This window comes from Lagopus leucura, unplaced genomic scaffold, assembly GCF_019238085.1.
Source record: "Lagopus leucura isolate 7727_CA_CO unplaced genomic scaffold, USGS_WTPT01 Super-Scaffold_100045, whole genome shotgun sequence".
Lineage (NCBI taxonomy): Eukaryota > Metazoa > Chordata > Aves > Galliformes > Phasianidae > Lagopus > Lagopus leucura.
In genome coordinates, this window is record NW_024962292.1 from 1012271 (window position 1) to 1039055 (window position 26785).

The 26785-nt window shown below is 44.8% G+C and overlaps 1 protein-coding gene across 2 annotated transcripts in view; it reads right to left on the minus strand.

Annotated features, from left to right (window-relative positions):
* Positions 1-4085: 4085 nt before the first annotated feature.
* COL20A1 (collagen type XX alpha 1 chain) overlaps positions 4086-26785 on the minus strand; it is a 44798-nt gene continuing 22098 nt past the window's right edge. Inside the window, exons 19-40 of one of the 2 annotated variants that reach the window (XM_042884816.1) lie at positions 25559-25701; positions 24824-24953; positions 24481-24537; positions 21892-21930; positions 19971-20109; positions 18217-18359; positions 17731-17840; positions 16063-16221; positions 14161-14238; positions 13680-13766; positions 11591-11644; positions 11100-11195; positions 10555-10608; positions 10101-10154; positions 9707-9760; positions 8132-8203; positions 7710-7745; positions 6320-6386; positions 5894-6082; positions 5715-5792; positions 4907-5062; positions 4086-4427 (exon numbers count right to left, since the gene is read on the minus strand). In XM_042884816.1, the coding sequence (XP_042740750.1) occupies positions 4414-4427; positions 4907-5062; positions 5715-5792; positions 5894-6082; positions 6320-6386; positions 7710-7745; positions 8132-8203; positions 9707-9760; positions 10101-10154; positions 10555-10608; positions 11100-11195; positions 11591-11644; positions 13680-13766; positions 14161-14238; positions 16063-16221; positions 17731-17840; positions 18217-18359; positions 19971-20109; positions 21892-21930; positions 24481-24537; positions 24824-24953; positions 25559-25701 (2009 nt within the window). In that variant the 3' untranslated portion in view covers positions 4086-4413. Of the gene's footprint in view, positions 4428-4906; positions 5063-5714; positions 5793-5893; positions 6083-6319; positions 6387-7709; positions 7746-8131; positions 8204-9706; positions 9761-10100; positions 10155-10554; positions 10609-11099; positions 11196-11590; positions 11645-13679; positions 13767-14160; positions 14239-16062; positions 16222-17730; positions 17841-18216; positions 18360-19970; positions 20110-21891; positions 21931-24480; positions 24538-24823; positions 24954-25558; positions 25702-26785 lie in introns of those variants that run through there. The other variant, XM_042884817.1, reaches the window with a different exon arrangement.

Sequence of the window (26785 nt, forward strand, 5' to 3'; positions counted from 1 at the left end):
TACACTCAGTTCAAGAAGGACAGCAAATCTTGTAAACCTATACATCTCTGGATGCAATCAAGGCCAGGTTGGATGTGGCTCTGAGCAGCCTGGTCTAATGGTTGGTGACCCTGCCGAAGGCAGGGAGGTTGAAACAAGATGATCAGTATGGTCCTTTTCAACCCAGGCCATTCTATGATGCTGTGATACCAGATTCAGTTCATAATGTCAGCTAATAACAATTTGTTCTTTGAACTTCTTTATAAAAAAGGTGAGGGCTCTGATATTCTGTGCACCATGCATCCTAATATATGAACATTAGTTACACTAGAGAGAAATATTTTCATTCTACTTATAATTGCAAGAATTGCAATAACTGTTGCCAGACACAGTCTAGAGTCTGAAGACTGAAAACAAAGAATTTTCACATTTAATCTATCTTGGAAGGACTGGAGTTGAACCATTCCAAAAACAGTACATCAAAATTTGAGGACAAGATAAAATCAAAGCAGTGATCACCCTGGTTGGCCAATCCTGTCAATTCCACCTGCTTTTCCTCTTGTCACAGCCTTGGCCATGTGCCCTCCATCCATGCAGCTGGCAGAAACGCAGTCCTGGCATGGTGCTGCATCTAGGGAGCTGGTGGCTCTTTGCTTGTTTTCAGAATAGAGACTCACTCTTCATAGATGCTAATTTATCCTTTTTCACAGTCAGCTAGATTCAAGAGCTAAACGGCTTCTTGTGAGATTCTGTAGAGGCAAGTGTAGGTTCCACTCTGCCCACAGCGAACGTGCCACCTCAGACCACTGTCTTCTCTGCAAAAAGTGATTATCAGTGCACACGGTAGCATCTCCAGGGGAGCATTGCACTGTGACAGCACAGGAGCCTGGCAAGGGCATAGCAGTGTAATCCAGTCCTGGCACAGCTGCCCTGCCACCCTGGACTGCCCACACACATCTGCTCCATTAGCACATTGAAATGCCAGGTGTGATGGGGAGTGCAGAGGATGTGGCTGTGTCTCCCTGAAGACTCAGTGACACTGAGGGATCACAGGGTTTGGCAGAGCAAGATGAGAAGTGACAGCTGAAACCGGCTACAGAGATATTAGTGGCATTTGGAAGAAGCTCGGATGATGCAGGTCACTGGTTTCCTCTGGTGTTGCTAACATCATAACATTTCTCATGTAGTGGCAGCTCCATTTCTTCTCACATGGCATTAATATTTCCCCAGTTTAAAGTTCAAATAATGTCTTGCTTTCTGCTTCTGATGTGCCTTCTGGTAAAATCCAAGGGGAGAAAACAGGAATCATGCCCCATCACTGTCTTGGATGGATTACTCCACTCTAGAGATTGCTAAGGAGGATGGTATCCCTCCATAGGATTCAATGATCAGGAACTGGAATAAAACTGAGATGTGAACCAGACTGTAACTGTGGAAAAATGAATAATTCTGCTATTCCAACCTCATGTAAAGCAGAGAGATTTTAGGATATATATTTTCTGGAGTCTTTCGTATATGCACTCACTTTGCCTAAGTCATCTCCCCCAGCCATATGACACCGGGGGCTATTTCATCTGCAGCTGGTTGGTAGGATGAGCTATATAATCTGTAAATAAACCTTTCCTAGTCCTACCAGCTGTTTTCAGGGCTATTGGCCACAATACCATCTCCTTCTTCAGTGAGCTAATCCACATAACCTATATCACCTCCTTTTTGCTTAAGTTTCTCTCTAAACACTTACCTAGAAACTAGACTCAAACAAATTCACTTGCATAGGGACAGGCAGGCAGAAAGATGTATGTGAGATGACAGACACATATGGAGCTAAGGATCATTCCTTGTAACAGCCCCACCTACCTTGATAGCCCCTCCGGGCTCTCCCTCACTGCAGTATGCATTTTTATAAAATCTCCTGTCCCCACCCAAAATCTCTTTTTGGTCTCCAAACCTTTATATTTGGGAAAATCAAGCTGCTGAGCCCTGGAGAGAGAGCCTTCTCAGAGCTGCTTGTTAGCAATATTGCTAGTTAGTCCTCCATGTGTATTGTATCTTACCCCTGAGGCTGATTGAATGATGCTTGTAGCCAAAAAAATCTGTCTCTGAAAGGTCCTCAGCCTCTGCCAGCATGTGGCTGCACCAGGTGGGCCAACCTCTGCAGCAGGGATAGAAAACCAATTTTATCGTAATTTACAAACATCTGAAGATGTAAGAAAGTCTGAAAATATGACATCACGTTACACACTGTGTGGAAAAAAGTCTCTAATGATTGCTTAGGGCGGGAGTGATAATGAGAACATCAAGACGGATTTTCCTTAAGGACTGAGCGGAGGGGGAAGTAAACGGGCATTCCTTTGCAAAGTGGGGAAAGAATAGGAACTGGTGGGGTTTCACAGGGACATGCTAAATTTGTGCACTGAGATTAATTCAGAATTATCTAAAAAAAACAAAACAAAACAAAACAGGATTAAATCCAGGAAAACTAATATCCAAACTTTTATTTGTAGAGATAAATGCTTTGAGAACAAAGCCCTTACTAGGAAAAAAACCTGCATTACTAATACATGCCACTGCTTTTAACTACAGCATGCATTAAAGGTGATAAATGGCGCTGGAAAAACACGACAGGGAAACAAGTTGCACCCAGCAAAGACTGTGGGATATTAATACCCACAATGGGTGGTTTCAAGGAACTGGTCTTCAAGGATCCAGTTGTGGATGCCCCATCCAAGCAGGCATTCAAGACCAGACTGGATGGCTCTGAGCAGCCTGATCTGGTGAAGGGAACCAGCCCATGGCAGGGGGTTGGAACTAGGTGGTCTTGAAGGTCCCTCCCAACCCAAGTCATTCTCTGAAGGAACTGAGTGGCAAAGCAATGGTACCAACAGTCTGTGATAGTGAGAGGGCAAAATCCCCTTGATTTCAAGTGAATTAAACCACTCATGGGACAAAGTTTAGGATCGTTAATTAACAAGTTGTTTGTGCAAGTTTTCTTTCTCCTAATCAATAGCCCTCACAGGAGCTGGTTTTGTTAAAACCTGTCCTTTTCTGCTGTATCTGAAATAACCAGAAAAAGCAAACGCCACTTGAAATTCTAATGCATGGATTAAACCCCGGTGTGAGCGGTGAGAAGATGTTAGTCACTTTCAAAACTAATCGATAGAGAAAAACAAAGGAGCTCTGTGCCAAACCACCCGCAGCCACTGGGTTTGAACAGACAGAACAGCAAGCTCAGAGCTGGGAATTTGGCTGCCCTGATTTACATTTGCAGAATTACTGCAAAGTGCAGACACTGCACTTTGAACTACTTGCTTTCTCCATTAGTGGGTGTTTGATGGGGTTGATTTTAGGTTCTACTGTGCAGGCTACCCCTTGGGTCTCCTTGCCTCTCCTGCCCATTGCTTTGCATCTGCCAGTGGTTTAGGTATTAGGTTTGACAGCCAGCTGAGAATGCTGGCTCCCTGCATGCAAATTAATGCATGCCACATAATGCATTAAGCTAAGGGATAATTGATTGTAATGGAAGGAGTGGGGGACAGAAGTAGAAAGGCAGCCCAAAGTACCAACTGTGAAACTGAAGGTACTGTTTATCAGTATCTGCACAGTTTGGATTCACATCAGACCATGGCTCACAAAAGGAAAAGAGCGTAACATCACAATTACCTCCATGTCAGATGGATAAGTGAGACTTGAGCAATTCAATATTCTACTTGATAAAAAGCAAAGTGACCGATCAGATTGCAGGAAGTAAAGGTGGGAAAGCCCAGAGGGTTGATCTCCAGCTCCTAGCAGTGCATGGCTGTGCCCTGCCCAACATAGGGCACTTATCAGACCCCAGAAAGCGAGGCTGCAGGTGGGGTTTGCTGCATCACAGGAAGATGGTTGCACTGCGTGCAGTGCTTCTGCACAGAGCACCACTGCAAGAAAGCCATCAGCCATTTGCCAAAAGTAGAAACAGCCCAAATGGTGCTAGGTTTAGTTACCTTGTCAACCAACAGAAAACGCTATTTTGCTCCAGTGGATTTTCGCATCTTTGGGCATGAGGTGCTGTTTTTCTCTGTGCTGGGGATGCAGAATAACAAGTGACAAAAATAAACCACAAGCAGACAAATGGGCAAAAATTTGTTATTTCTAAGCATTTCCATACATTATTTCTTTTTCTTATGAGTCTGTCAGCCTGTAGCTTTGGCTGTGTGCCTTGCTGTGAGTTTGAATACTGCAGGTGTCCGGCACTGAAAAACAGTGGATGGCTGAGACTCATCAGGCTGGTTTGATGGGTTTGATATTGGCTTCATTTGACTGATATGTCCATATACAAATAGTGGGAAATAAGAAAAGCACAAACACATTTGATGTTCGGGTTGCTGCTTCTCTTGGAGCTTTTACCCATAGACTTCCAGGGCAGAGAACTGTCCTCAGCTGCCTCCACATCGGCCATCAGGGGATGAAATCTGTGCATGGAAATGCGGTGAGGCCAGTAAGCAAGAGAATAAACCAGAGTAAAGCAGTACTGAGGAGTGCTGCAAAATGAATTCTTTCCCCTTTAAATCTTTTGTCCAGTGTCAGCAAGTTCATTTTCCAGGACTTTTTGAGCCTCCACCCAAGACATATGTGGGAACTGAGATATTCCTCTCTATCCACTATGGACACATTGTCAGGGGCATTAAGGACTGAAGATAACCAAGATCATTCCACCTGTTCCCCTACTACTGCAATTATGTGTTAATCTACGACGGATGGCTGAGGAGTAGCCAATTGAGCTGGCTGTTATCCACATTAATAGGCTAATTGCAGATGAATCATCCTGATTGCTTTGCAAAGGAGGCTCTTGCAGCACCGACAGTGCCTGAAGGATGAACAAAGGTTCCTGCGTAGTTTAAGGGAAGCCACCAGAGCAAAGAATTCTTGCATTTAAATTATCAGGACTTACCTCTTCTACCTGGCCCATAACATCCAGAGACATCACAGCCCCCTGAGTATCCGGGCTGCCCAGGCTGTCCTCTGACACCAGGAAAACCTTGAGGACCGGTGTTCCCAGGGTAGCCCTTTGGGCCTGGTTTCCCCAACACAACTTCTCCTGGTGGGCCTAAAGAAGAAGCTGTAAGCCACAGCACATCTACAGCTTCAATATAACACTTCTATACTTTTCCCATCCAACGTGGCAATTCATTTTCTGAGTATTGTTGCTTTATTTTGGGGAAAAGAATTGGAATTCTTCTGAATCTCGGTAACTAGAGGTCTTCTATTTGGCCTTAAAGGTACCTAGCTCCCCAAGCTGGTTACAAGAAAGCCCACCTATGTGTCAATAAAGAAAATCACCTTAACTCTGGGATCCACCTCAGAGTCACTGTTTTTGTGACTTCACAGTGAGTAGTAAACTTCCCCTTGACTTCAAGTTAAAAGGATCAAGATGGAGGAGTACATGAAATCCTAACAGATTACTCAACAACTCTTGTGTTCCATGAGCTGAATTTTTGAAGAGTTTCTATCTCCTGAGTGTCTGGTCTTGCATGCAAAAATGCAGTAAAATTCTCTGGATGTACCTCAAGTCTTTAAAACTCATCATTACCTAAGAATGGGTACCAAAGAAGAGAGGAATGGTCTCATATCTGAGCAGAGAGGAACTATGCAAAGTGCTGTGGTGGGGAGGTCATTCAGTCTCAGCACAGTGGTCCTACAACTGAAGAAGCTTTGAATCTGGCAGCCCCACGTGGTCAATACAGAGAGACAGTATTTACCTGTTCTGCCTCTGGGTCCTTGGATCCCTTCCTCATTGACTCCAGCCATTCCTTTTTCTCCCTTGGGTCCTGGGGCACCTAATCACAGAACACAGACAAGTGGCTCTTCACTGCAGCCTCCCCACCAGGCTCTTCCTAGGTGGTGAGGTGAACATGCTTATAAGTACTTCTGCCCATACCTCTTTCTCCAGGATACCCATCTTTTCCTGTCTGACCAGGGATGCCATTTTCTCCTCTTTCACCATTGCTTCCAGGAGGACCTGGAGGACCTGGTGATCCTGGCTCTCCTGGCTTCAGTCTTTCTTCCCAAACAGGAACCGGCTTCCTTGCATGTTCGTGAATGAATGAGTCAAATTTCAACACGTGACCTGAGAAGGCAAGACACAAAGGAACTTTTGCAAGGTCACAAAAGTCTTTGTGCTAAAACCACCCAATGAAACCAATGGATAGGACAGTGTGGTGGGACCATGCTCGGCATTGCACAGAGAGGGATCTCTGGCTCACTACAGCTTCATGCCATCCTCCCCTGTGCTTTTGTCCACCACTACTGGAGAAGCATGAAAACAACCTCAGGGTGATTATACTCTCAGGGTGATTATACTCACTCTGGATCATCCGCTCACAAGCCTGGCTAACCAGCTGGTAAATTGTGGCCAAGGACTGTGGTTCCCCCTAAAGTGAAGCATTACAATTCTTTTTTAGAAAAGGAAGTATTCACATCTTTATTGATATCTTTTAGAAAGGATCAATATCATACTGCAGGCCAGCTTTCTGCCCTTTCTTTGTGTCAGCTTGTGTTACTGAGACATTAATTGCTATGAAATGCATTTTCTTGATTTATTTATTACAAAGCTCCAAAGCCATAAAATTGTCATTGGGAAGCATCAATAATTGCTTTTCTCCCACACATCAAAAAGCCTAGACTGAATTGATATAATTACTGAAGCTACCAAAAAAAAGGAGAGTAAATTTCCCTCTCAAATTTCATCAAAACAGATAGGCAGTGTATAGCTTAATAGTCTGTGATATGTAAAACATTTAACATGACCAGATATTACAATATCCTATCTTTGTCTCAATCTTTTATGAATATTGATTCTTATCCTTATTAAACTCTAAATAAATGACATCTGAGGTTTTTCTTTAGAAAGTTCTAGTAACATAGGGACAAATGCAAAAAGCTGCTTAAAAAATGAAGGCTGAGTCTCTTCATGAAAATTCATAGCTAAGACCCTGGATGCTTCCAGAACCATTTCTAAGCTGTACAGCTCTGTGTGGACCACCATGCAGATTACCAAGCTTAAACAAAAGCTTGGCACAACATCCAAGGGAGGGAAAAAGGAACGTTCCAGTGAAAAGAAAAAAAAAAAAGTATAGAAAAGGAAAAGCTGTTGGAAATGGAAGGAGGACGGTGTTAAAAATTATAATGCTGGGGTTTTCACTTGAAACAAAAGAAGAAAAGCAGTCTGTGAAAAGCAGCTTGAGCCTGTCTGAAGCTTACTTCACTTAACTCAATCTTGGCAAGCAGACTTGGACTCCTAGAAAAACATAGGATTTCTTTTTAACTGTAAGTCAAGATGAACAAAACCTCCTCTGACAATAAAATAACCTTCACAGACAGCGTTGCTCTCCTGACCTCAGGAGCTCTGTACCTGAGCGTGGCACAGGTTCGTCAGACGTGAGCCCCAGCCTTACGCCACACATTTAAAACAAAACAAAACTAACTCCCAGTGAAGCTGGATGGTTTTGTTTTTGACTTCTCAGCAAAGAATGGATTTTCAATTAGCTTTTCTTCTTTGCTACTACAACTGGTACTAAGCAGCTCATTATTCAGACCCATCAGAACAGCCAGTGCAGGTGAACGGAAAGAAACGAGCCCTTGGTACATTATGTTATTCTGTTCTGAAAATGTTTTCACTTGTAAGCATAGCTTGCCAAGCAGATTACCACATCCACTCTTTCAAGTGCTTGATGTACAGTACCAGGAAAACTCACTTTCTCTCCTCTTTCTCCTTTTGGACCTGGTAGTCCCTGCAAGGAAAGCAAAAGGAAAAGTCACGGTCTAGGGAGAGGAGGAGAAAGCAGAAGGTCAGTGGGGATGAGGTTACATCAGCAGGACGTGGAGCCCAAGGTTTGTTTCCCACACACTTGTACTTCCCTTGACCTTATGAAAATGGCTAAAAGTATCATGAGCTCATAGGAATATCTTCTGTTCGTGCTTAAGGAGCTGGAACACCATCAACAAGGATGCAGATATTCCATAGATACAAGCTCAGGATTTGCACATCCATATGAAGGGCGAGCGTGAATTTAAACTCTCCTTCAGATGCTGAGGAAGAATTACCGTGGGAGCAACTTGCTTACATGCAATGATTTCATGCCTTGGCCTTCTCTGAGACCCATGCTGAGTCACTTACTGTTGGCCCAACATCACCTGGAGGTCCCTTCTCTCCGCTGCTGCCCCGGAAACCTGTCACTCCTTGGAAACCCTGCAGATATCAATTTCAAGACACAGATGAAAGTCTGGATACTTCCCACTGTTGTTCTTTTTCTGTTTGACATCTCCTTGCAGCTCCAGGGGCGCCAGCAGTTTGAGCTTGGAGGACTCCAGCAAGAGCACTGCAGCCTTAAGGTTTATGTCAGTACCTCATTCAGCCATGAGCACAATGTTAAGAGTGCATCACGTATGAGTCATCTTCACATCATTTCCTATTACTGTCTCAGCTACCATCAAGCCAGCAAAGCTGAGTTTTGCCAACAAACTGCAATGTGATTTTTAGATGTGGGTTTACATCCTTCGTTACACGTTCAGATTTAGGCACAGCCTAGAGCACAACCCTTTTCTTCAGCCTGCTAGTACCATGCCACTGCTTTTTTGTTTTCCCTTGAAGACCTGTGTTTTGCTGCTGAGTTTTTACAGTAGAACTGTAGATTAGAGAGTAGAAGGTGCCTTCTTTGTTTCTCTCTCCTTTGAGAAGTTTCTCTGCCCTTTGGAGCCATAAAGGGAAGAAAAAAATAAGGCAAAAAAGCACTAGAAATACTTTCTTTTGTAGTTTTTTTCAGCTATTATGTTTAAGCTCAGTGGAGATCAACAACTCTTTTGATCAGTGGAAAATGAAAGAAAGAAGACTTTAAGGCAGCACCAGCCATCTTTCCGAGCCTAGTCCAAAGGCTGCAGTGCTTTCCTCATGTTTAAAAAGCTGAGGTTCACTGCTGGCTCCATGTCTTGCCAGGATAAGCAAGTCCAAGTCAGGAGCTGAATGTGGCCCTCACTATAGATACCTCGGCAGAGCTGCTATGGGATTTAAGGCAAATGCAGCAGTAAGCAGTTTCCATTTTACACTATTTAGGACTGCCAAACTCCATATAACTCAGCAATGAGAACCAGCAACTATCAGGTCTCCTATCCATCATCTAAAGCCAAATTCCATGGTTGCACAGAACTGGTAAGGCTATGCCTTTAAAGTGACCAGCTGTAAACCAACTGTCATGGTTTTATGTTTTTTGGTTTAGCATGACACCAACACATCTTAAAGTTCTGTTTGTGATGTCCTGGGCATGAGAGAGTGCAAATGCTTATGGCCCAGGTAGCACATACAGGAACCAATGTATAGGGACATCTTTCATATCTGCCTCCATCCTCTGGCTCCAGCTGACTTCACTCTGATGAGCCCATACACCCCAAACCCACACAATATTTGAAAAATTCTAGCTGTAGAAAAGCAAGGGTAGTAAAACGTGCATCTCCATGCTGGATCAAAGCGGAAGTTGCCTCCAAGGGGTAAGCTGAAGGCTTTTCTGTTTATTTCATAAGAAGCCATGAGAAAGTGACAGAGAAAGTAGATTTCTGCAACATGTGTGAGGATATTCCCTTGTGAAAACCCAAGAAGAGGGTTTGCCCAGACACCCCTGGATGATAGCAGGCCAGCAGTAACCCCAATCTCCTTCTGAGGAAGAGACTTCAAACAGATCCACATTATTCCTGTACTCACCCTTGGTCCAGGAGGTCCTGGGGGCCCAGCTGTGCCTTCCAATCCCCTCACCCCCTGCAAAACCAAATCCAGTCCAGTATTAACAAAGCAACTCAAAGAGACACAGTAAGTAGCGAGGTTGTTTCTCCCTGTGCTGTTTTTAATGGGAGCTTGCCAGAAATGGGTATAAATATATCTGCCAAGCAGGCAAGAAGGTTGGCACCTGGTCAGCCATGCAGATTTGGCCAAACATGAGATGATCCAATAGTTGCTTTCTTTTTCTTCCATTTCTTGCAGATTTGTGAAAATATCTTTCACTTTTGCACTGAGTGCATTAGGAGAGCTGGATGTTTGGATCCAGTTTGGATTTTAGGCAGCACTATGTGAAAACTGGGGGGTGACTGATGCATTTTACCTTTGCACCTTGAAGACCATCTCTGCCTGGAGCTCCCTGCACACCAGGAATGCCCTGTAAATCAGAATTGCTGGTGAAGTTGGCATCTGCTTATCATTGTCCTACTTCATCTTGTAGCAAGGGAAATCACAGAATCACAGAATTGTAGGGGTTGGAAGGGACCTCCAAAGATCATCGAGTCCAACCCCTCTGCCAAAGCAGGTTCCCTACAGCAGGTCGCACAGGTAGGCGTCCAGGCAGGTCTTGAACATCTCCAGAGAAGGAGACTCCACCACCTCCCTGGGCAGCCTGTTCCAGTGCTCCGTCACCCTCACTGTAAAGAAGTTCATGCGCATGTTGTGAGAATGAGAAGGGAAGAGGGACAACACTATGGCTTTTCAGTCTTGCTTTAATTAATTACTGGGAGAAATGGACAAATCTTTGATACAGTTACAAGGAAGGTGTCTACTGTTACCTGCATGCCAGGACTTCCAGTGTCTCCTTTCTCTCCTTTAATACCTGGTGGCCCCTTGGATTGAAACAGAAGCACACAGTCAAACACTGCAGCGTCTTTTAAAGGAAAGAGAGTTCTGCTGCTGCACGCTCGCAGCCCGCACTGCTGCTTCTCTCTGTGATGCTATGCAGGGAGCTTTGCAGCAACAGCACGTTCATGGGGATTCTGTCATCCCAGGCACGCATGCAGCAGCCTCCACATCCTAGCCAAGTAATGATGATCACTGTGAAGAGACATGCCTGAAGACTGCACTGGGCTTGTTTTCATTAGAAGCACACAAGGGACAGTCTGGACAAAAGCAGTCCTTTGCCAGAATGACTGACTGTAAGGACTCATCACCATGAAAAAAATATTATCATCTTTCTAGTGCAGCTGTCTAACCGTTAATGAGGATGATGTCAATTCACAGACCAGGTTTAGGGGTTTTGCTGAGATACCGATTTGTGAGACGTGTTCCAATTGCAAAGAGCAAGAAACAAAGAAAGGCAATAGAAGAGATGACATACCACAGGGCCCTGAATTGTGATTCCTTGGGAACCTGGGGAGCCTTGCTGGCCACTCGGACCTGCTGGTCCCACTTTTCCAGGTGGGCCTGGTTCACCCTAAAGCAAAAGATATGAAATCAAAGAAAGAAAGCAATTAGAGCCTGCCCTTCATGAGGACTGTACTGCATGGCCCGGGTCAGCATGAGCTGAATATGGGATGCAAGATGAAGCCAGAACAGCAGGGGATCTCCAGCAAGCTCAGCAGCCTTTTAAGTGTAAGGTTTAGGTGCATCTTCAATAGGAGAAAATGACAAGGCAGCACCAAGCACAGCACAAAGACAAACCATTTTCCATCAAGGCTGCTTCCAAGAACACTGCTGACCACAAAATTTGCATTAATTCAGCTTCATCAAGCCCATCACCTCAATTTCCAGAGTCCAATCGAGCATTTAATTAATAACGTGATCCCATCCTCCTCAATGCATCACTTCCCAAGTAACACCAAGACTCACCTTGGGGCCTGGCTCCCCCTGCTCACCTTGTGGTCCTCTCCTCCCAGGGCTGCCCTGCCAGCAAGACACAGAGCTGCTGTTATTAACATCATAATCCTTACAACAGAGCAAACAGGTGCCAGAAGGACACTGGTGCATTTTGCTATACACACAATGGAAGATGCCCCTCCAGAGAACTAGCAGGAAATAGGGGCAAGGAGAAAATAGAGTCATCCAGCAAAGGGGGAAGAGGGAGGGAAAAGGACAGCATGGCCCCTCCATTAAACCACGTCACCTCCAGCAAGGAGAGATGAAGTTCAACATCTTCAACCTCCTCCCTCCAACTTCCCAGCAAATCCATGCTGGGGCAGCCAGTGGGGAAGGGATCACATATGAACATAGATAAGGAGGAGCTCCTGCCTGCTGTCCTCTGGGACAAGTCTGGTGTTTGCAATACCCAAGAGAAGGGATGAGCTCTGAGATCAGGGCCAGCAAGCAGTGCTGAGGAGACCCAGCTCAGCTCTGCATCTGCAGAACTGCTGGATTAGAGAGAGAAATAATCTTCTGGCACAAACCAATGTCGTGTGAACTTGTGAACTTAAAATACCACGTGAACTTAATCTGAAAGTTTCTATTCTTGATGGTAAAAAAAAACCCAATGGATTTGGATTAAGAATTACAGGGAGCTTTGGAAAAAGTTCTCCCAGAAGCACCCAGAAGCTCATTTCATTTGAATCTGGTAAAAAACACCCATTAAGGACAGCGACAGCCTTGCCAGCCTCCAGTAAAAGGACTTTAACAAGTAGCAGTGAGTGCTCTTGTAAGGCCAGCGAATTAGCAAGGGTTTGATGGCGTGAGGATACGGTTGTGTGTCAGAGCTATATTTTCTCTAATGCTTGAAAGAATCCTGCTTTTTAAATAGTAGTACTGGAGAGATGTTTAAACCACAGGGCAATGCAAGCTGCTAATTATGCACTTAGGATATTGAAGCACACTGCGATAGCGGAGTGCGCTGTGTAATTAAACTTCCACCGGAATGAGCACGTAATTACTCTGCAATGAGGAGCTTGCAAATCGTGGCATTGAAGTCACAGTGAAACCACAGCAATATGAGCAGTTAGCTGAAGCCTCCTCACTTGAGCAAGGAGACCTGAATGTTCCACGGTTCAGTATCTACAGTGGGGCTGTAAGAAAGGAGTGGACAGGCTCTTGAGCAGGGTCTGTGTGGCAGGACAAGGGGAAAAGATTCCAAAATGAAAGAGAGGAAATTTAGTTTGGATATAAGGAAAAAGGGTTTTTGCAATGAGGGCAGTGAGATACTGGCACAGGTTGCCCAGACAGGTGGTGGATACTCCAGTGATGGAGCCACCCAAGGTCAGGCTAGAGGGGCTCTGAGCACCAATGGAGCTGTGATGTCCCTGCTCACTGCAGGGGGGTTGGACCAGATGGGGTTTAAGGGTCCCTTCCAACACAAACCATTCTATGATTCTATGATTTCCAGGTATAAAGCACCAGGAATGTCCCAGATGGGATGCTCTGGACAGGCTGTCAGATTTGGCTGTTGGGTGCACGTAACACTTTCTTCTCAGCATTTCTAAAACGTGGGGTTTTTCTTGATAACCACTTCATAGCATCTACCTGGAACATTTCCTGGAGCACTCCACACTCTTACTGGCTTTTACCACCTCCCCAAAATTCCCCTTTCTTTATACATCATCCACTTGTGCAGACACTTACTGGCCTTCCTGCTTAACAGAGAATCCAGATTTTGTATGTTTTGAGGGTTTTTTTTTCTGTTATTTACAAAGAGTTTTGGAGCCACCGATCCATGAAATCTCTGCATGCACACACACACCGAGGTGGCCTGTCCTCCCCTCCTAAGAGGATTAATGCAGCACTCAGACACGCTCAGCCTGCTCCCAGCTGCAGCTGTTGCACTCCCAAAATGCCACAACATACATAGAGAAATAAAGCCCTGGGGTCTGTGCCGGGCAAGGAGGAACTGCTTTAGCCTGGGATGAAGGCAGGAGATAGATGACAGAGCCCCATGGAGCTGAGGTGTGCAAACAGCATGAAATAAGACATGCAATATGCATGAAGGTGAACTTACAGGGGGACCTGGAGGACCTGGCAAGCCTGGGCGGCCAGATGTGCAGGAGCAGGCAGGAGCTATGGTGGGGCAGCTCTCCTCGTCCCTCTGAAAAGACAGCAAGATATGTGAGCAGCGAGAGTGGGATCGGTGACAGGTAGTGATGGCAGGGCTTCAGAATTCAGTCTTGGGGAAAAAAAAAACCAGACACTGTGCCTTGGGGCTGGGAGGTGGCAGCGGAGCCATGGGGCTGCCAGGGGGGCTCAGGTGAGCTCAGGGCAGGAGGGATATGCACTGTGTTGAGATTTTGCCTTTTGAAACAGACACAGTGGGACAAGACATGCTCTTTGGTTCCCTTCACCAAGATACACCCAGTTGACATTCCCAAGAAATGAGAAGAAGAGTGATTTCCTTCTTATCTATGAAAAAGATGTGCAGTGTCACTCCTGTGCCATCGTGCACAGCTTCATCCCACCCAGCAAAGAACCTCACATCATCTTACCAATGCAGGAAGATCACAGCATCTGTCCTCCTCTGCCCCTAAGCTGTTGCACACAACCTGCAATGACTGCAGCTGGAACTGTGGGGAAGAGAAGAGGGTTTGATGAGAAGGTGGAACCACCAAAGTTCATCATGTGCTAAAAATAATGTTTAGTGGTGGTTTGACACACTCCACGTGTGGTCCCAACTGTAATTACACCAAAAAAGCCATGACACACATAGCAGCCACAGCTCTGTGCCCTGCAAAGCCACCCCTGCAAAAGCTGCCTCTCTGATTTTTCACACCATCCCACAGCAGCAGGCAGGTCCTCAGGTAATTGGGCTTCAGCACTGCCAAAATGTGAAAACAAACTTTGCTGTCTGCATTTCCCCCTTCAGAGGGATGTACCTAAGAGGAAAAGTGGCAGCAGGCTCCCAGGAGAGCTGTGTTCCATCCCAGGAACCCCTCCTGCCTACACCACATCCCTCCCAGCCGCCGCCTCTGTGATGAACACAGGAGCACACACTGCACAAAGCAAACCAAAAACAGAAGGCAAGGCAGTGAAGATTTTTTTTTTTTTTTTTTTTTTTTGCTTTCCTTAGCAACATTTCTCCTCTGTTTTTAATTCTGCTCCTTGCATTTAAGCTGCACAGCTGAGGAGCGCATCACAGATACAGGTGAGCCCCCTTGATCAAGCAGCATTTAAAGATATCTCAAATTAAACGAGGTTCCATGATAAGCAATAATGAGACTCTCCATCTTCTCAAGGGCAGCAGAAGCTGTGGGTGACATAAACCTTATGCTGGGCTTGAAAAGCAATAGGAGCAGAGGCAGCACAAAGCTGCTCATTAGTCAGCTGCATCTGTCTGGCTGAGCTGTGAGCAAGGAGAGTTTGGGAGGGAAAGGGAGAGTTCAGGCTCTTTTCTGACAGGCTTGTGATCCATCTAAACCGCCACAACACTTATTTAGAAAATACAGCTTGAATCCCATTGTGCCCTGGTTTGTCATATGTCACCACTGCTCACTGTGGTTCCAATGCCCACTTTTCTCTGGTGCACCCCAGAGCTTTACATTGCTCTCTGCAGGACCAGGCAGCTGGGGATAGGACAAACTGTTCTTACTGCACTTCTTTGAGGCAAGGGAAGCTGCAAATCAGTGGTTGGGCTATTTCCCCCTAGATCTTTAGACCTAAAAGCAGAACCCAGGAATACAAGCTTCACAGTCATGAATGATTTCCTACAGTCTCACTGAGCAATTCCTCCTCATTCTGCACATATTTAACATTCCTGTTTTGTGGAGGAAACATGGCAGGGCAGCAGGCTCCTGAGCAGTGCCATGCAGGGGTGGTTTTGGGTGATGCATGGGGCTGTTGCAAGGCACAGTGCGGAGCCCACACTTCCCTTGCTCTGTCCTCTCGCAGGGTGCTGTGCAGTGCAGCAGGGACGTACCTGCAGGCTGGCAATGAGCATTGGGCTGCTTTAATTTACACAGCAGCTGACAAGGAGCCTCTGTACTGAAAAGTATTTGGCCACCATTTGCCAAGCCCAAGCACACAGGAGATTGAGGCACCTCCAGACCTGACATTTCCCAGTGACACTCAATGGGGGCCGATGGCACAACCTTCTCTTCCAAAGCAGTTCCCTATACCTGCTGCCTGTTAGGGCAGAGCCTGTGCTTCAAGCATTCAGTAATGAGCCCTGAGCCCATATCTCAAACCCAGGTAGGAGGCGAGGAGGAGAATCCCCACGCCAGGAAAGCTCATTAACCCGCAGAGATCAGTGGGATCAGCAGACAGCCCTGCGTCACAGCTGCTGCTGGAGGCTGTCAGAGTGAGGACAGTGAAGATGGCACAACCCTCCATCTGCTCAACTAACTTCACACTTAACCCCCCAATTTCCAAAGCAGGCACGTCTGGGCACTCACCGATACTGATCCACTCCTGGGCCCTCTGGTTCGTGTCACTTTTCCCAGCATGATGAAGCCAGCAGTAGAGATGCTGCCAATGGTGTTGATGGGTCTCTCTGCTATTTTCTTACAGTCCAGATAGAGCTTGATCTTGAAAAGGCTCACTGCAAGGTGCACCTGGGTGGGAAGACCAAGGTTGGACCTTTGCAATGGGGCAGGGAGCTTTTAAACACCTTCTGCCCAGTTCCCAGATTGGTGCTGTTATCCAAGATGTGGATTTTGGGAGCAAATGCACAGGGTGAGCAGCACTCTGCTCTTCCCTCGTGGTTCCCTTCTCCTTGGGCAAAACCCTTCTGGAGTCCCAGTTCTGAGTAATTCAGTTCTCAGAACCAGCTGAATAATGTAAATACTGATAGAAAGAGCTCATTGCTCATCTGGGTGGAATACCTTTGCTCTGAGGATACAGATAGACAAAAAAAAAAATCAAAAAAGTTATGAGATCAGATGGATTTTTCATGAGACTTTATCTTTTCCTTCCCTCCAGCATTAAAATGTCACCAAAATCCCAAATTATAAAAAATATTTCATGTTCCAAAATTTTTGTTTTTTTTCAAGTCCTGAAAATAAGAGCCCCCACGGGGAAAAGGAAGGAAACTGCCAGATCTCTCCTATAACTCTCTGTCTCAGTCCATTCCTGTTAACAACTCCCTAACAGTTTCCATCTTGCTTTGTAGGAAGCCAATCCAAATTATACTGTAATAAAAAACAACCCTTTTTCTTTCTTTTTCCCAGTAAAGAAGAGACTCCAAGGGTTGAAGGGTTTGAAGGCTTTCTTCCTACCACTTTCTAGTGCAGTTCTCCAGTCTCAGCATTTCTATACTATGAGTGAAGCAATGGTAATGGTAATGGTAATGGTAATGGTAATGGTAATGGTAATGGTAATGGGGGGGGAAAGAATATTTTTCTCTCGCAAATTTAACACAAAACAATTACATTACACAGGTTTAGTTCAGTTGTGAGGGCTTTGGGTGCCTTGAATTACGTTCCCAGGTAGTGGTTCTGCAGATAACAAGTCTGAGCTTTTCTCTACAACTGTGTGTCATGGAAGGAACAAGGGCACATGCCCATAAATAAACTGGCTGGGGATGGAAATAAAAAAGGGGAAGGATTTGGAGGAGTGTGCTGTCCATGAAGTGCTCCCATCCAGTAAATTACTCTGTGCAGGGAGGCTGTATCTTCAGTAAAGCAAATATCTGAACATGCAATACAACTACTCAAATGGCAAACACACACCTTGTAAAGGGGAGTGATTTAGTATACACTGTGTGTATTTTATTTTGATGCCATTTCATGTTGCTACCACATATTATGTGTAAAAATAATGGCCACCATGTGTGACCATAATTTACCCATCCTCATTAGTACTTTAAAAATGCATAAACATGCAGTGCATTCTAAGAAGCAATCAATAAGTGGGAAACGTGTCTTACACATAGGATGAACCTATATCATTGTCAAGTCTACAATTAAAATGTTCAGCATATGAAAAAGGTTCACTGGCTCCCTAGCAATCTGGATGCAAAGCACTTATAATCAGTCCTCACTTTGAACAATACACATTGATGGCATAATAGTCTCAAAGCGGATGAAATTGTGAGCTACATTTCTCCCTTTATTGACAAAGACCTTATGAAAACTCCCATAGAATATCTTCTTCACTTCCTGCTGGTCAAAGGAGACTTCCTGCAAATCAGCCTTGTAGTCATGATTGAAATAGGTCAAGGTTTTCTTACTGGCTACAGGGAAAATAGGACAAATAACAGCTTTTAGAATTCAAAGAGAGTTTGATTTCACCACATACTGAGCAACAGAAAATATATAGGCTTCAGCATTGTGAGAAAACCTCATGTATCGCAACCAAATGTTTCTAAACAATGGAAAACAAAAATAACAGCTAAAAATAAAGCGTATGCTACAAGTAGAATAACAATGAAAATGCAGTTTTTAATTGCATTAGGAAGCCTTTAAAATGTGATGTCAGCCAAAAACTGCAGCTGCACAACAAAGCCCGTAAACCCACCACGCTTCCCAAGTGAATCCCAAAATGAGGTCTGCTACCTGCAGAAATGTTAGCAGATACCTGAATGTAACACATTCAACATGAAACCTTACGGTCAAGGTTAACACCAAGGAGGGGCTGGAAGTCCTCGTCGGTTATTTGCCACACAGCAAAGGGCTCCTTGGGGGTGTCGGGAAGGAGGCGCAGGAGGATGCTGATGGTGTGCTCAGGTGGGATGGCAAAGAGGTGGACATCGCTGGAATGAGACAAGCCAAGGAAGCATTGGTGACTTAGAGCAGCAAATGCCAGAAGATAACATTCAAGAGAAGGGGCTCTCTTGTGTTTCTTGGGAAGAAGAGCCTAGAAAAGCTTCACCCATGGGGTTTGAATGTGATACGCCATGAGAGAACCCAGCCTTATGTTGTGCATCCCTCTGAGGCTGTTAGTGCTTGAGCTGAGTGCTGCGTCCTGGTGGAGGAGGCAGTGTCAGCCCATCACTGCCAGAGCTGCCCCAGGGAGCACCGCAGGCAGCCCTCGTGCTCTTCACAACAGAGCTTACTAAATATCAGACATCCTGCCAGAGTCCAAAACTCTTCCCAAGCAACATCTTTCAAAGGAAGAGGAATGGTGGTTGTGTATCCTGGGGTAAATCTTGGCAGAAATCAATAGAACTGCCCGTCAGAGATAAGCATGGAGCTCTCAGAAAACCCCCACAGCCCAGCTGCAAAATTTGAGTTCAGCTCTAGAACTTGTGGGCATGCAGCGAAGCCCATCAGCAGCTCCTGGTACAGCACAGCTTCCTCTGCAGCCACTGCCAAACCCCTCAGAGAGTGCTGGGAGCACAGTGGGAGGATGCAGTAAGGCAACAAGGAAAGTCAAATTGGTTATGCCTGGAATACGTTTGTAATGTGAAATGAGACATTTGCATGGGCATGTACACAGTTCATCAAGCATCATTTCAGGACTGATTCATAAGTAATATCGGCTTCTTATTTCTCCTTCTGCTTGTGGTGGAGTGATGTCCTTGGAAAGGAATATGTGCCAGCTGAGCGAAATCACTTGCCCACAATTTTTGGAGTATTTGACCAAACAACTCTCTGAATCTCTCCCACTCTGTGTACTCTAAGAAGCTTTACTACTTTAAGATTAAACTGAGCCAGAGCCTCAGTAATTAGGCTTTAAACAAAGTAGCACTGAATGTCAGGAGTCGGATTGTTCCTGATTTATTATCATAAAAAATGAGTGAGGTCAAGGGAGCAGCCTGGCTGCCTGAGACCCACAGAGAAAACAGGATCAGGCCACAGTCCTCAGCAGTCATTCCTTCTCAACAAGAAAAGCCCAAGCTGCTGAGAGCAGCTAGGAGACCAGTATTTACTAAAGCAAAGCTCTGTTTCCAAACTAGTGATGCTGGGAGGAGGGATTGAAGATGAAGACATGACCTCAAACTGCTATGGCCAAAGTGTATGCGGCTGTGGACAGAATGCCTAAAGAATCATGCAGTGTCTGCACATGATATAATCCTTATGTCCATCACAGCAACCAACACTGCTGCAAAAATGGATTCTGCAAAATGGAAAACCCTCACCACATGAAAACATTTGGCAGCACACAAATGAATAACGAATGCCCCCATTGTGTCCTTCTGACTTCTGAGATGTATTCCATACTCATCTTAAAGCCAACCCAAACCTAATTTCTGAATATATTAAGGAAAACTGGCATTATTCTCAGTCTACCTGCAACTCAGTTTAGCTGACTCTTTACAATTTCATTTTGAAGTTGCCAGAGGGGATTTGTCATTGACACACAGCAGTGTGAGCACAGGGACCCATGATGAGCACAACGCTGGTCCCAGCTCCACTCCCACCTGGTCCTCAGGGTGAGCTGAATGTCTCTGAACAGGGTGAAGGTGCGGGAGCCACTAAATACGAATGGCTCCATAGCCACTCCTTTAATGGAGGCATATTCCTTCTCTACTAAGCCAAACGCTTCCATCATATCGAATCCTGGAACAAAGAAAAGCAGAGAAAGAAGTGGTTAGGAAAGACTGCCCCCCAAAAAGTGGGATGGCAGAGCAGGTAGGATGAGCTTCTAGGTAGCATGGAGACCTCAGCAGGAGAAAAAAACATAGGAACACAGATATCAGCAAGGCTGTACAGACTCTCTATAAAACTGGATTATATTCCACAAGCGGCAGCTAAGGGCAATAGTTTGCATCTGGATCATCCACTGCTGCGATTGCTTCTTGGAGAGAGATATAGTAAAGGTGAAGACTTCCATAATTTTGTTTTCAAATCTCCAGAATGAAAAACGAGTGAGAAATTTTGTGATTCTGTAATTACTCAAAAAAAAAAAAAAAAAAAAAAAAAAAACCCCCCCAAAAAAAAAACAAACAAAAAAAAAAAAACCAACCCAAAACCACATTCATTTCAAGTAGATGCAAAAATACTATCTTTAAAAGACATGGAATCTGTCCAGTGATTGCTGGCAGGAGGAATCATTTCTGCTCTGAAATGCCTTATATGTAAGGGTCAGAAATACTGGGGAAGGACTTTAAAATACAAGCATTTCCATTTCTCTCTATTTCCATGAGGCACTCAGAGGTTGGCTCGGCTTATGCGATCTACAGAGAGAGGCTCTTCCCTGACATCTCTGACATCGCCTGTTCAGCTCATCCAACTTCATCTCACTTTCATGGCTCATCATTAAAGCTCTGAGTCATTTTCTCATTTCAGTTTTCTATTTGGTAAGACAAGATCTTGAAATTGGATTCTTTTTTTTTTCCACTTTATCTCAGTTTGCAGCAGCCCGGGTTGAAGGAGATAGCTCATGCTTCAGTAAATGAAGGGATACAACTTCACTACGATGTAGTCCTATCAGTTTGGATTCCCTCACCCCTTCACCATTTACTGTAATCTGCAGTTGTTTGGCTTGAGTGGTTATTTTGCATAGAGGCTTGTCCAGAGAACAGTTGTTTTCATTGCTCAACATACTAGGGAGTTTTCCAAAAGAAATGACCCACTTGTGAGCCATTTATCTGCAACATGGGGCTCCTGGCACTGGGATTCCATTAAAGCATGCATGAAACACAATGGTGTAAAGACTGACGACAAAGCTCAGTTCACAATTATAACCATATTGTAACCTAACAGCATTATTCTCTTCAGCAACCTGTGTGTCAGATGCAACCCATTACAGCTCAGTCTCCCAGTGCACCTTTTCCTGTCTACCCCATTTGGTCCCATCCCACTGCACGCATTTTTCTTTGTATATTCACTGGAGCAAGGAAGCAAGCAGGCTGTCCCATGCCTCAAGTAAGTGCCCTAAGCAACACATTCATCCTCTGCCTTGCACCTAGTGAACACTTATTCACATAAAAGCAGATTGCTCAAGCAGCACAGACAGACTCACGCAATAACAGCCCAAACTCTGATGAGAAGAGCAACTGCTCTGGGTGCAGGTGAGGACAAGGGTCAAGCCTATGGCTCAGCAACCCTTGAACCCCTGTTGTCCATACTGTATGAATACACTCCAGCCATTCCAAACTGGGGCCATAGCTCTCTCTCTTCTCCCTCAGCTTGAAAAGTGGTCTTCAGTGTCAGCGTTTGAAGGGTCTCAGGTCTTACCTGATATAGAGTGTTTCCCTATTTCATTCTCAGACTTCTCCCCTTTCCCTCAGGGCAGGGAAAGAATTCCACCTTGCTCAGCTGTTGTATATTTCTTGAAAAAAAGCCAAGATGAGACACTGTTTGCACATTCCCAGCAAAGGTTTAGGTATGATACTGTACCTCGTACGGAGCCTGCAGAAGAGCTGATGGGGGGACAGGCTGTGGGAATGGAACAGAAGGGGAAAAAATGAGGGAAGAAAGAGAGTAGGGGATTAGTAAAGCAAAATTGATGCAGTTCCTATGGGCTGAGCAGTGGAAAACACAGCAAAACACAGTGAGTATTGTAATATTATACAGCTTAAGTCACAGTCTGGCCCGAACCTTGTTCAGATAAACGGAGAGAGGGAGAGAATTTATGTTTATGCTAACATAAAAGTTCTTCCTTGTCTTATTCATCACAAAAAAATAAAATATCGTCTTTCATCATCAAACATCCTCATGATCACTTTCTTTTCACTGAATCATCTGTCACCTGGTGATATGAAACACAAGGGAACATCATTTTCTGCAAGCTTCTTTTTGGAAACAGTCATAAAAAACACTATTTTTTTAAATGGTGCTTTTACTGAAACATGCACCTTAGTAGCCTGAAAAATAAATAAGCATATCTTCATTCTAAATATTGCACATAAAACTCAAAAGACAATAAAAACTCAAGCATCAACCTGATTTTTTTTTTAAATAGCTAGAAAGGGAGTAAAGATGCAGTGCTGCACATGAGCAGTGATGTGGCTTTTGTATGGCATATGACCAGGCTTTGACTTACTGCAACATTCCTGTTACATTTCTCCATATAGTATGACAGTTTTTTGCTCTTCTTCGCACTTGAGAAACACAAATTGTGTTTTGGCAAAGTTCTGCAGGTCCTTTGCCAGAAACTCACTTGATGAATCCTTTAGCCACAAGGCAGAGGTGGTGGGGAGAACGGGCTGCAATGAGAGGCACCATGGTTATGAGCGCTCCCATGTAACTGGCTCAAGTAAGGGGGTGCTTTAGAAAGCAGCACATGAATGCTATTTTCAATTATGTACTGCCATTTAAATCCCAGGTCATGGCTGCCAGATGGAGCTGGGACAAAGGAGATGCTTGATGCAAAATGAGACATGTCCCTGAAAATCAAGGACACTTGGCAAGATGGGCTATTTCATAAGTGATTTTCTAGGTCACCAGTAAAATAGAATCCAATAGATCATTACTGAGGCTTCATTATAACTTTTATATTTCTATTCTTACATCAGTGTCAGTTCACACCTCAGGAGAAATGCGGGGCTTACAACTGTCTGACTTCTCTAACAACAGAGGGGTGTCATCCTCCACATGGCAGCTGAGCTTCCTAAGTCATTCAACACGATTATTCATAGTCGAGTCATATGCAAAAAGAAAAGGCACCCAAAGCAACGATGGTCATACGACTGCTAAAGCCTACAAGCAGTCTACATCTACAAGCCATACCTCTGCTCCTTGCCTTCCCCTTACACAAACAGAACAGATTTTCAAATGCAAAGCATTGCTGAGAACCGAAGTATGATGAAGAAAACATAATTCCCTCCAACATCACACTGCAGTCCTGCCTGTTTGCCAGGTATCCAGCTTCCTTGCTGGGGGGTCAGGAAGGCCCCTTCTAACCTCCCTCCCAGCACTCTCACTGCTCACAGCTCTTTGATCTGGCAATGCTCAGCTTACACAGAGCACCTCAGAGTCAGGGTGAAGGATCCCTGTCAGTGACAGCCTGCATTTTGCTTTGAAGATTTTTCCGAGGCCTCCCAGCGTAGGATTCCTGCCATCTTGTTCTCTTTGCTTTGTGCTTCTCTCCCCAGGTCCCAGAGGAACGCAGTTACTGTACAACATCCCCTCCCACAACAGCTCAGACCACTTCCCTCAGCAACGTGACTGCTTATTAAAATCAGATTTTTTTACTGCAACAGTTTTCCCAATATTATTACATATCATCTCCGCTCCTTCAAAATAATTCATGTTATGAAACACACAGAATTTAATATTTCTCCTGTTATCTTTTCAGCTATTATAGCCATACACGCTACATTTTCCATCAGCCTTATGGGGGGATTGTTTTCCAGCTGAAGGTTCGCAGGACTGTTCCTCTGTGATCTGCACACCTGCACATTTCCTCAATGAGCCACAGAAAATTGTGTCTGATATTTTCTTTGCCGGGTACAGTCTAAAACATACTCATCTAATCTGCTTTGTTCTCCCTTCTTGGCTTCTCTCAACAAACTTTAAAGCTGAGGTTTTGTTTGGAATCATTTCATATAGACAGGAAAAGGCATTAATGCCACAATACATGTATTCTAATATTTGCTTCTTAGCAGCTTCTTATAACCCTGCTAATTCAACATTTCTCCTTAATCCACTTAATATTTTGCTTTGTACCAGCTAGGAGAACATATGCTCATTAAATTTAATAAGGGACTTTACAAGGAACTTTAATTTAAAACATGTCATCGTTCTCTTTGCTCCATTTTGGTCAAGATATGCAGAAACCCTTTAAATATCCTACCAGACTCTCTACTGAGTGAGTCTGCTTTTAAGGCTATGTGGTTCCAGGCTCTCCTTGGACAGATTCTCAGGACCCAGAGGCATCTGTCAAGAGACATACCCACTGCTGCCTGTCCTCAGGGATCCACACTATGCTATTTGTTACTGGGGAAAAAAAAATCCTAATGCCAGACATTATAGGAGATGATTTACCTTCTGTCTTAGATGGAACAAATCCTCGTATTGAAGGCAGTTTAGACATCACGGGAGCTGGAAGAGAAAGCAGTGTGTGTGTGAGCTCTGCTGCTCAGAACAGTGACACTTGGCTCAAGACTCGTGTGGTCACCAACCCTTCTCATTCATCCTGGAATTATACATGGGACGGGCAGAAACTGGGGCAGGATTTTCCCTTTTCCAGGCTTTTTGCAATTTGCTGAGCAAAACCTTGGCCACAGCCACAGCTCAGCGCAAGAAGGGCAATGCTTTCCCTGGAGAGGTTACACCAAGCCTGATAGATGATAGCTATGAAGCTGCATGTACTGATGGATGCACTCACCCGTCCGACCCGTTGCAGTTGTGCTCTCGCTCTCTCCTGTGTAGTGGACAGCAGAAACTGCCACCTTGTAGGCTCGATCAGGCAGCAGCGGCTGCAAGGTCACACTGCTGCTTTTCCCAGAAGCCATGATCTACAGCAGGATGGAAAATAGAAAACAACCCAGAGGTTGGCTTTTATCCACACCCTGGGGCTGCTCTGAGGATTTCTAGCAGTGAGTTCAAGGGCAGCATCCCCATTGGTTAGGGAATGATAAAAGGAAACTGTGGAAGCCTGACTATGCACTGCCATCAGAACTATTGTGTTCAGGGAAAGAGTGTTTTCTTAAGTAAAGACCTTAATGTACCCCTTGTAGATGGGTCAAAAGATCCTTAAAATGTGGTCATCGGTTTGGGTTGCTGTGGCAAATGTTCAATGTAAAAGGTTAATTGTTAACCTGTCAAATCAGGTGGGCAGTAGAGTTACTCTCTACCACTCTGCCTCTTGGAATTCCCCACTGTTTCAGGGAGAGGAGAAAGCTGTGTTATTTGCAGCTTTGATGGACGCTGATAAGTGGATTAGAAGGAAGCCTGAATCAGAAGGAAGTCTTCACAGCACATTGACAGCAAGTCAAAGGAAGAAATTTGGTTTTGTTCTCACGCAAACTAATTCTTGATAGAGAAAACCTATTGGAGTGAACAGCACGCTGTTAGCCATGAAACAGTCCCTCTGTCCCACCTGCCAAGGAGCTGAACTTACTGTTTGCTGGGTGCTGGGGTCAGAAACAGGACTGTAGGTGATTCTGTAGTGCTGTATGCGGCCCTCGGGGGGCTTCCAATGGATCTGGAGGCTGGTGGGGCTCTCAGAGTCTATGAAGAGGTTGGTGGGTGGGCTCCGAGAAGCTGTGCAGGGATTAAATGGGAACAGCATTAAAGTCAGATAGTGAAGTCTGAAATCAGGGCCAGCAGTGCTTGCTTCCATGTCCTTTCCCCAATGCTTCGTTAATGTGCAGAATGGAGCAGAAGCAGCCACCTTAGGGACCAGGCAGGGGAGAAAATAGAGTCTGGAGGAATGAGGATCAGTACTGCCTGAGACAACATGGTACAACTCAAGCATTCAGTAATTCAAAGCCTAGGTCCTGGGGGAAAAAAAGAATATTTGGTGGAGAGAAGAGTCCTGGAGGCATGAGGAAAAAAAAGATCCTTTGGATGCATCATGGATAAACACAAGATACCCTTCAGAAAGACCTAATTGTTCTTGTATTTCATCAAAGACCTGAAGACACGCTGGAGAAAAGGCTTGATTGCTGATTAAGCCTGGATCAAAGCTAATGCATCATCATTTCTACTATTTCTCAGCTTGGCCTTTGCTTTAAAATTATCCTTTAAAGAAAAAAATCACACAGAGCAGCCAGCACACAGCAGTTTGTCTAACACTTCTCACTCAGCACCCACAGCCCCAGGGAAAGATCGTGCACAAAGCTTGAGCTGCTCTCCTGTTCCTGGCCCTGCACCACAGTGGATGGATGGATCCCAAATGGGTGATGGCCTGAGCTGTGGTCAGCAAGAATAGGGTTTGCCAGAGACCAAAACAGAGCATATCTTAATTACATAAATGCATTTCTTCCCTGGAATACCACTGTGTAGCAAGCTGGACCTGGCAACAGAGATAGTTACAGAGCGACTTCTCTGAGCAGGGGCTGAAGGTTATTAAGAGAAAGGCAGAGGGAGCTGAATCCATCCACTTTCAAACAAAAGAGGTTGAAAACTAGGGAAGAAAGTTCAGCCCATGGCAATGATGGAAAAAAATATGACCTCTATAATCACTGCAGGTGGGTATTGTGATGGAGCGTTATGGGAGTCACATATGGGAGTATGGGGTCACCTATTCCAAGAGCTTATTTCTAAGTAGTTTCTTGCTCTGTATAAATATCTGGCCTTGAATCTTCACTGGTGTGAAGACAAAGAGGTTTTGAGAGTGAAAAGT